Raw genomic sequence first — 10,348 nt, forward strand, 5'->3', positions numbered from 1 at the left:
AATCTCTTTTTCTATTATTGATTAATGAATATTATATATACATATATATATTTTTTTATTTAAAATAAAGATTTATAGTGTATGAATTTCATCTGTAATGTGCACTTCGTATAGTTGATAAATCGCTTGGGAAATAGTTTCGAAAACTTGTGTTCGTTGCGATCTAAATTCAGTATAGTATTTATCATTCGACTTATCGTAAATAAAATTATTTGGTTTCACGATTTGTATGATAACTTCATCAAGTAGTATATCTTTTTCAGTGTTTCCACTCATTTTTTATTTATGGCAAATTGAATCGAAGAACTATTGTCAATTTGAGGTTATCGGAACTGCTTTGCTACGCATTCATTTTCATAAATATCTAAAATTAAAACTAATGTATTTGTTACTAAATACTTAAAACTAATATACCATTTGTTTTTTTGTTTTTTTCAAGTTTCTACACAATATGGAGGAGTCAATCGATCAGAATCAATCGGAATTTATTTCTTTATAAAAACTGCCTTCTTATTTCTATTTTGTTAATATAGATTATTTATCTTTAAATATAATTATTTTGCCAGGAAACAGCTCCCTCATTGCTGAAATATTCTGCCAAGTTTTGCCGAATAAAAATAGGGTTTCGCATAACATTCTGATTAATTTGCCTATCTAAGTGTCTAAAATCGTCATCAACGTTGATTACATTTTTCGTAATTAAAAAATTATGTAACACTAAACAAGCGCTTATAATTAATTTATTCTTATCTAAATTATGAGCTAAAGCACTATTCAATAACTGAAATTTTGCACAAAGTATTCCAAATGCACGTTCTATAGTGAACTGGCTCGGCTCAATCTATAATTAAAAATTCTTTCTTGATTTGACTGCAGCAATCTTCTATTGTACGGCTTCATCAAGTTAAATCCCAAACCAAAAATCTCGTCAGCGACTATTACGAAAGGTGATGAACTGTCACTGTTAGGCAACTTTGTTGGAGCAGGTAAGTTCAATTCATTGTTCAAAATTTTGTTATAAAAATTAGTATTTTGAAAGACACTGGAGTCGCTGAACGAACCTACAACATAAAGAAATTATTGCGTATAAATTAATTAAATTACTCTGTCTTTATTGTTTTAAAAAATTTATTCTTACCACCATCACCAAGGGTGAACCAAACAAATCTACTTTGTGCATCGCTGATTGCCATCAAAACTAAACTATGAAATTTTTTGTAGTTATACAAAACACTTCCAGCATGAGCTGGTCTTTTTATTCGCATGTGCTTCCCGTCTAGAGCTCCAACACAATTCGGAAAATTCCATCTGTCTTCAAATTCCTGGGCAATACGTAACCAATCCCGTTCGTTGGGAAATTTCACGTAAATTGGCAGCAGAACTGAAGTAATAACGTAGCACGTTTCGTGTATGATTTTAAAAAATGTAGCTTTTCCAATTCGGTAGTGCGCGCAATAAGTTAAAGCATTTCCTCCTTGAACGAAATAACTGAAATTTTAATAAAAATTAATATTTATTTTTATTATGAGATGAAAATACTTGACATAATTGTATATAAATAGTTACTGTATTGTTATAGCCAGTCGAATATATGCAGAAATTGGCTCTCTATTATGATACTGCTTCTGCAACTGATCAGCAATTAACGTATACAACTCTTGAAAATTGCCTGGTGTCATCTTAAATTGATTTGTAAACTCTTCGTGATCATTGATATGAAAATATTGGCATACTGTAGCAAATGCTCCTATAGTATTCCTTATTCTCGGTACGATATGTGGCTTCACCCACCATCTCCGCAAGGCCTTCTTCTTTTTTTTTATAACTTTTAACGTTTTAAGCGAAACAAGTATAACCTGCATTAATGTCCAAATTCTCATAACTTTTCGTTCATCTAGTCTCATAATTAAAATCTGTAAAAATAAAAATATTTATTATAAATTCAGCGAATAAACACAAAGTTTAGAATAAAAAATAATTGTATATAACTTTTTTATGAAAAATAATGAGTAAAAATATATAGCGTATGCAATGCTCAGTTGTACCGCCTATGTTGCACGTTAATGGGTTATGATCCAATGAAAAGCCGAGATTGGTGATTTTATTTTCTTTGTTTCAGGACGCGTGCATGCCCACTACAGTGTGCATTGAACCTTCATTGTGTCAAGGCAGTTTTTATAAAGAAATAAATTCCAATTGATTCTGACCGAAAGTATTCTTTAATAATGAATAACCTATCTGTGAAAAATGTTTTACATTCAAAGCCATTTGAAGAAGAAAAACTTAACGTGAAAATGAAATTCACCATTCAGTACATCATGCAAAATGATTTTCGTCGCTACGTACCAGTAGCTTTTCGTGTTGTCAATCTCAGTTTGGAAAATATGAGAAGTCATAATTTCATTCTGTGGTTTTCCAACGAGAATGAAGGTATAATTGACATTGACATCAATATAATCAGCCATAGATTAGTATTAAAAAAGATAATGGAAGAAATTAATACAATTGGAGGAAGCACATGTAGAGTCCTGGGCACGATTGAGGACGATAATCGCATATCAAATAATGCTACAACAAATAGATGGTCTTTGCATCAAAGCAATTTATACCGCAGTCTGTGGCCAACTCACCTGAATGTAATAAATGTTCCCTTGAGAAAATTGAGGGCATTCTTGAGGGAACTTAAATCGTCTTCAACTCCTATTGCGACAAAGGAGCTCGTTGAAAAATGGCATGCTGCATGTTTCACCAGTAGACACCTGTGGGATGATGCCAAAAATATTATTCGAGATGTTAGGTTGTTTTCTCACGTTTAAACATCTGATAATGATTTAACATATGATTATTAATAAATTTAAAATAATAAAATAAAACCTCTTGTAGTTGATTATTTCTAACCTATCTAACCTTTTCATGTTATGCATCTTATTGCTTGGTCTTGACACTATAAATTTTGTCGGAAACGAAAAGTAGATGATGGCGATGGCTTACAAAAAGCCATTGATGAAAGCGTGAAATTGATGAAAATAATACAAAATAATGTAGCAACTACCAAGATTGATCGAATGCCAGAAATTGAACCATTTTTAAAATTAATAATGCTCACCATGTTGTAGGTGTATGTTCCATGCATGTGGTACAGCAACTTTTTGTAGACGTTACCTTTTGGATTATTGAACATATTATTTGATGTGATCCTTTCCATTTTCAGTACTGTGGAACTGGAACAATTTGTCTCTACCTATACTAAGTACCCATTCACAGCTCAAAGAAAAAACTACTGCAGCAACTCTTGCTTGATGAGCCATGTATTCTCGAATGGCTGTCATACGATTGTAATCGCTTTCCAATAAAAACTCCTACAAAACCAAAAATTCGTTTGATTCACAATTTTTGAAGAAATTATAAATGAATTTGATCTTGATAAATACATTTATACTGCCATTATCTAATCCAACAAACAGCTGTCTGGTTTCAGGACAAAAATCAAGAGAGGTTGGTGCTGCAACCATGTACATGCATACGCTTGGCCAGTATTGTCCTGAGTCACGTTTCAACCAAACTTTGACAGTTCTGCAATAGTAATTAGAAAATTTATTCATAACTAAAATACAGCAAAACATTGCTTAAAGGCCAAATAGATAAAGCAATCAGTCTGAATCATCCTATCTAGGAACTTGCAGATAAAGAAAGATTGTTCAGGTGTCATACAATTATTATTTACTTATAACAAAAAGCTTGCTGTTTTACCTATAATATAATTAAATTATATATTACATGAAAAAATAGGAGTAAAAAATATGTACAATGCAAAAAATAGTCTGAAAAAAGTCTAACAAAAGATGCAAGTGACTGTACGATTGCTATTTGCATTATAAACAATGAGTCCAATAAGAGTCGAGCTAGAAGCATGCGATGTAAATAAATTAATCGTATATACATCATATAGATATGCATCGAGTATCAGAAGCATTGCAAACACAATAGAAAAGTGAGTCTGACCTGTCGTCGCAGACGCTGATGACGCCGTCAACCCTGGGAATGATAACGGCGGCATTGACGTCGTCATTGCAACCCTCGAGCTTTGACAGAAGTATAGGCTTCTTGGAGCTGAACTTGTCCTGGTTCATCCCGGGCGCGGGCTTGATTTCGGCTGCCATTGTGATTCTCTCACCTACCACCTGCCCTCAGCTACTACTGCTACTACAACTACTACTGCTGCTGCTGCTACTACTTGTCATTTGACAGTTGACGGATTTCGAAAGCCTAACTCTTCGTGCATATGACTCTAAAAAGGGATTATGAAACTTGCAATTTTATGAAAATAAAAGTAGGAATTAGTTACGAATTATTATTAATTACGAACTTACCGAATGAAAATTGGAGCAGGAACATGGAGGATAGCCAGAGCATAGAGACAGCCAGACAGGAAACTTCAAACCACGGGTACTGCCACTCCATAGATGCGTTTCTTGCATTCACTATGAAACTCGCCATTGAACACGAAATTATAGAGATGGCGTCCGCATAAGAAATCTAGGCCGGCTCGGACGGACTCAGGCAGGCCCTATGGAGACAGACCCTCAATCGCTGTCATTTAACCAAGGAGGTGGCGCCAGAACCCGCGTGGCGCGACTGGCGAGTTAGAAAAGAACGCCACAGACGTAACTCCACACGTCTATCTAGTGTAGACTGTAGGCATAACAGCAGTAAGCCGTAACAGATGATAAGAATAGCAAAAATAATATTTTATTGTTTATTAATAAACCAGAGGATATTCGGATCATGTATAATTTTTTCATATATTATTCAATTTTGCGCGATCCATTAACATCATTCGATTTACGAAAAGAACATCAGTTTATGAGACTTTTATTATTAAAATATTTGCAGCACGAAACAGTTTTTTTGAAATAAGTATTGAAAGAAATAACGCGGAAGTTTTTTTGACATTCGAATTCGGAACGAGCATTTAACGTGGAATTTATTCATATCAAACTCAAAAAATTAGAATTACATTTGTGCTCTGGTCACGGAGTTAAACTCGACCTTACCAGTAACCAATTAAAATGAAGAAGCGCGCCAAAAAATGTTAGAATCATGATGCCTGATTAGAATTGATGATTGCTCAATATTGTTTGTTGTATTATTTGTTTTTTCTGTTGTTAACTTTCTAACGTTGAGTCAGCGAAAGATTGAAACATTATTTATAATATAGAACTGAAATAACAGAAAGTAGAATTTGATAAAGATAACGAATATTCAAACTCAAATATTTTTGTAATCATCTTAGAAATCATTACTGATTTTAATAATGAAATAAAAAGTTTTTACCAAATTAGAAAGAAGAAAGTGTGTTTCTAGAAAAAGTATTTTAAAGGAGATGTATTACTGATACGTAAAAGCAAATTCTTCGAGCCACAGGAAAAAAAATGAAAAATGAATATAGTGATTCTACTACAGAGTTATTAAATACGCCTTCTGAAAATCAAATTGACATTTCAGGCGCTAAAGTAAAGCGAAACATATATGTAGGTTATATGTTATAATAATTTTCTTTATTTTCTAACATACATATTTTTATAGAATTTTTCAGTTTATGAATAAGAAACTTTCAGTAAAATTTTTATGTTAATCTTATATGTACAATTAATGATTTAATAGATAAAATTTATTTGTGCAAAAGGAAAATTAATTCAGTGCATTGCATACCCCACTACTAGGCTGCTTTTTCTATTATTCCATCTATTCTTGCTTGTTATCTAGTTAATCTAATTTACATTACACTTTTTAGAGAAATATTCTTTGAATATAAAAGAAATTTGAATATTTCTAATTAATGGACTGTACATTTTGTATAAATTATAATAAAATTAACAGGGTACTCCTGCATGACTTGGCACTGGAACATTTACTTTATTTGTTTTGTGTATATGTGTGTGTGTGTGTATATTATTTTTTTATTAATAACTTATTTAAATATATAACACTCATGTAAAATTTGTTTCTATTGTTAGTTTACAGATAATTCTATTAAATACGAAAATATTGAAATGAAACAAAAAAAAGCATTTTCTAAAGTAAATGATAAACAAAGTCACTATAAACGGAAATTGAGCAGAGAAGAATCAACCACAATAACAGAAAAAAAAATAGAAAAAAGAAGAAAATTCCTTTGTATAGATCAAACAAAAAAATCAAATGAACACAATGAATGTATTTCAAAAGTTAACAGTTCCATTCATTTAAAACACACTTCAAATTTGCTAAATTATTTCAGGTAAATATATTAAGTAACGCTAAATGACACATAGTATATATATTTAGTTTTAAAAGTAAAATCAGTTTATATTTTATTTTTTAGTAAAGCTAATTCTGAACAATTAGAAAGAGAAAGAAAAAAGACAATTACTATTGAAGCAGAAGTTCATAATTCACAAAGTTTCCAAACTCCTGAAATGTTAAATATGAAACAAAAACATTTTAAACCAAAAGATTTAAATTCAAAGAATATAACAGAAGAGTATGATGAAATTTTATTAGTTCAGTCAGAAACTATAGTTTTGTCACCTAATTCATTTAATGATAAGGAAACTGATTCATCTATACAAAAAAATAAGCCAAAATGGTCATTAAAAATTCAGTTTCAATCAAATGGTGTTCAAGGATCAGGTAAGAAGTTTATATTTGTATTTGAATTTTTGTAAACATATTAATAAAGTTTTATATTAATGATGATATTAATACTTGAGAGTCTCCTAAATTTAATTTAGTTGATGGCATTGATTACTTCAACACTTTGATCTCTGAATATTATTTATATGAATTATGTGATATTTATAAAAATTCATGATTAGCATTTGACAATTGATATGTAATTATAGATAAGGATGATGAAATATATATGCCAACTGCAATATCTGCTCAATTAAAAGAAAATGTCAAAAACTATAAAAATATTCCAAGAGTACTGTTACCAATGAAAAATAAGAAAATAGGATGGAACAAATCATCTTCATTTATTGATGAGAATAAGGAAAAAAATTGTAGAAGCCTGAAAACTGATATTAAGAATATAAACACTGCAATTCAAGAAAATAAAGCTATACTAATTGCAAAATCAGGGACCAGTCTTGATTATAAAATGATACAGAAAAACGATTTTTACATAGAAAGTCAATTTCAGGATAACAAATGCATTAATAAACAGGACTTAACTTTAAATAAAACATCTACAGAAAAATTGGCACCATTATTTTTGAAAAATTTGAGACCAATTTCTGAAACCTTGGTAGCAAACCAGTTATTTTTACAACCAGAAATTAATAAATACACTAACAATAATGAAAAGAAAAATATTCAACTGATGGTACAACAAATTTTACCTTTTCCAAAAATAAGTCATATTGATCAAATAACCTCATGTGTGAGTAGGGTAGATGATGATGGAGTTGAATTTTTTAATATAATAGGTAAAACATATAGTTTTTCTGAAAAAAAATTGATTCAACCTTCATTCAGTTATTCCAGAATTAAAACTATCTCAATGTTCAAAACTTATCATTGGATTTCTGGCAAAATTTATAATCCCATAAAAACTGATATCAATGTAGCTTTAGCTCAATTAAAAACTTATTACTCAAAGGTAGAAAGTTTATGGAGAACTATTTCAAAGCTTTCAAAATCAAAAAATTTTAAAGGATCAGAAGTGAACATAAAACATAAGAAAATGACTTCTTGTCTAAACAATGATTCACAAACTATTTTCTTATGGACAGATAAATATAAACCAAATAAGAGTTATGAAATTTTAGGCAATGAAACAGCTGTTTTAACACTAAAAACATGGCTCAAAAAGTGGAAGTCATCAAAGACTAATGAAAATTACATTAGCAGTGAAGAATTTTATATTTCTGATGATAATAGCAGTTCATTGAGTGATATGAACAGTAACAAAGTAGCAGTATTAGTTGGCCCATATGGCTGTGGAAAAACTGCTAGTGTGTATGCTGTTGCTCAAGAACTAGGATATATGTAGGTGCCATTGCAGTAATATTTTTAAGCTTTTATTTTATGAAATTTATGAATAAATTATCTATAATAGTTGATATGATACATTTTTGTGCTTAATTAATTTTGCAGGGTATTAGAAGTAAATGCTTCTTCCAGAAGACCAGGAAAAAAGATTTTGAAAGAATTTCAAGAAGCAACTAAATCTCACAGAGTTAAACATTTTGATTCAGAAAACTCTTTTGCAATGTCATCATACCAAATAGAAGAAGCTGATCAAATTTCAAAAAATTCTCTTATTTTCATGGAAGATGTTGATTTAATATTTGAAGAAGACGATAATTTTGTTTCTGCTACATTTCAATTAGCATCCAAAACTAAACGGCCAATTGTTATGACCCTAAGAAATCCATGTTCACATTTAGTTAAAATGGCACCTCGGCAGTTACAGATTAATTTTAAACCTATAGTTGGTGAAAAAGTAGCAGTTTTATTACAACTTATTGTTTTGGCTGAAACTGGATACCAGTTAACCCAAAGCTGTGTAGATGTAAGTACAAGATTTATGATACAGTTGTTATATTGATTTTTATGTATTAATATTCAATCAATTTTAGGCATTGTGCCAATATGGAGACTTAAGAAAAAGCCTTTTGCAATTGCAATATCTATTAATATCTGATAGAGAACATATTTCATACACCTCATTAGCTCTGAGTGATTTGTCATGGTCAAGTATGAAAAATTATATTTACAAGCCAGCAATGAAAGTTGATAAAATTATAAGAAAGCAACATCTTCAAAATTATGAAATCATGAACAATCTAGTTGAAAATTTAGATAGTTTTAGTTTAGTGTCAAATTTGATGAATATTAAAGATCCAACCAACATTTTAATTAATGTAAAATATGAACCAAGTACTTCTTTAATGCAAAATATTTTAACTTATTGTAGTTTAGATGATGTAAGTTTGGAAATAGGTAATGTGATAAATGATTCAGTGAAAAATGCTGTTTTAAGTATTTGCAAAGAAAAAAGTAATGATTCATACTATGTAAATGAGATATTCAAAACATCATCAAAAGGACAACATATAATTCATATAAATTCCATTTTATCAAAAATTCCATCATTTTCATCAGATCATAAATCAGTAATTTTAGATTATCTTCCAAGTATTAGAGATATATGCAGAGCAGAAAAAGTAAGAAATCATTTGAACAATAAACGGGGCAATAGGTTTTTCCATTATTTACAAAATTCAAGATTTTTTACTGGATCTATGAAAACGAGCAATATTTTCTCTGCAGCATGCAAAATGTTACAAGAATAATTTATATATTTAAGTCTTCAATGTGGTAACAGTTATTTTGTAAAAACATAAACTGAATTTATTAAAAATTTTCGGATAAATATGAAAATTTTAATAAAAATTAATTTCATCTACAAGAGTGAACATTCTTTATTTGACCATATTAAACATTATTATATCAAAGACAATTAGTATTGATTCATAAAAATTATAGATAGGAATGAGTGTTTTTTCATTCTGTAGATAATTGACTTGTGGGTGAATTTGCACACTTTTTAAGAAAGGTATACAATTTAAAAGGTGTGAGTAGAAGATTGCTGATTACACTAAATATTATACATTTATCAATAAATAGTTATCATCTAATTTTGTAGTGACCTAAAACATGTGAAATTAATTTTATTCATTAGGTAAGTGAATAGATTCCAATGTATATCGACAAACAAAAAAATTGTCAATTGTTGAATTGTTCTATAGGAATATAGAGAAAAATCCATATTATACTCTTTTTAAATTTTACTGCAATAATTACTATAATACAAATTGATTATTGCATAATTTGAAGAAGCTGGCACTTATTTAGATTTTTTATTACAATTTTTGTACTTGATTTGCAAGCACCTAATCAATAAATTTCCATTTTGAACATATTAATTTTTGCCTCATATACCACACCTAGAATTTTCAATGGAAATATTTATTTTTAGTTAACTAATAAATATAAAATTCAGATTAGCTGTCAGCTCAAAATAATGCTGCAAAACCTTTATGTATAATTAACAGAAAAACAATCTATTCATTACGCAGTAATCTTAATTTTATAGTTATTATTTTTTTTAAACTACCCTGTTGTGTAACGCGGTTTACGCGATTTATTGCATTAATTAAACTTGTATTTGTTTATTTTGTTATGTCAACGCCAAGAGGTCTATAGGACGTATGGTTCAAAGCGATCTTATGTGAATAGGTATAATTTATTAGGATTAATTGTGGAATGCACGTGATAAAAATAAAATGTACCAATG

At 29.6% G+C, this 10,348-nt stretch overlaps 3 protein-coding genes across 7 annotated transcripts; 1 reads left to right on the plus strand and 2 right to left on the minus strand.

The window, feature by feature from the left end:
- Nucleotides 1-97: 97 nt before the first annotated feature.
- Nucleotides 98-2,228, minus strand: LOC131675641 (uncharacterized). Its single transcript, XM_058954679.1, is given in 4 exon segments — nucleotides 98-828; nucleotides 831-1,061; nucleotides 1,139-1,488; nucleotides 1,567-2,228. Coding segments are annotated over 4 exon segments (1,203 nt in total). The 5' UTR covers nucleotides 1,905-2,228; the 3' UTR covers nucleotides 98-544.
- On the minus strand, nucleotides 2,224-4,550 carry LOC131675643 (WD repeat and FYVE domain-containing protein 2-like). 4 transcript variants are annotated; one of them, XR_009303092.1, is made up of 6 exons: nucleotides 4,371-4,550; nucleotides 4,003-4,288; nucleotides 3,432-3,573; nucleotides 3,107-3,359; nucleotides 2,631-2,944; nucleotides 2,224-2,568 (listed from the first exon to the last, which is right to left on the minus strand). XR_009303092.1 is itself a non-coding variant. In XM_058954681.1 (4 exons), exons 2-4 carry the CDS (start codon nucleotides 4,158-4,160, stop codon nucleotides 3,183-3,185), a joined length of 477 nt encoding a protein of 158 aa, XP_058810664.1. In that variant the 5' UTR covers nucleotides 4,161-4,288; nucleotides 4,371-4,550; the 3' UTR covers nucleotides 2,606-3,182. The 4 variants fall into 4 exon arrangements, 1 of the variants encoding a protein (XP_058810664.1); XR_009303091.1 differs by having other exon boundaries at nucleotides 2,631-2,759; nucleotides 4,371-4,549; XR_009303090.1 differs by having other exon boundaries at nucleotides 2,631-3,359.
- Nucleotides 4,551-4,811: 261 nt separating this feature from the next.
- On the plus strand, nucleotides 4,812-10,100 carry LOC131675639 (uncharacterized). Of its 2 annotated transcripts, XM_058954678.1 has the most exons (7): nucleotides 4,812-5,531; nucleotides 6,018-6,280; nucleotides 6,365-6,672; nucleotides 6,885-7,472; nucleotides 7,815-8,034; nucleotides 8,143-8,560; nucleotides 8,628-10,100. In XM_058954678.1, the coding sequence occupies exons 1-7, from the start codon at nucleotides 5,433-5,435 to the stop codon at nucleotides 9,342-9,344; spliced, it is 2,613 nt and encodes an 870-aa protein (XP_058810661.1). In that variant the 5' UTR covers nucleotides 4,812-5,432; the 3' UTR covers nucleotides 9,345-10,100. The 2 variants fall into 2 exon arrangements, with proteins under 2 accessions (XP_058810661.1, XP_058810660.1); XM_058954677.1 differs by having other exon boundaries at nucleotides 6,885-8,034.
- The last annotated feature ends 248 nt before the right edge of the window (nucleotides 10,101-10,348 follow it).

The sequence above is a fragment of the Phymastichus coffea genome, unplaced genomic scaffold, assembly GCF_024137745.1.
Source record: "Phymastichus coffea isolate CEN01 unplaced genomic scaffold, Cenicafe_Pcof_1.1 PCOF00027, whole genome shotgun sequence".
In the NCBI taxonomy this organism is placed as follows: Eukaryota; Metazoa; Arthropoda; class Insecta; order Hymenoptera; family Eulophidae; genus Phymastichus; species Phymastichus coffea.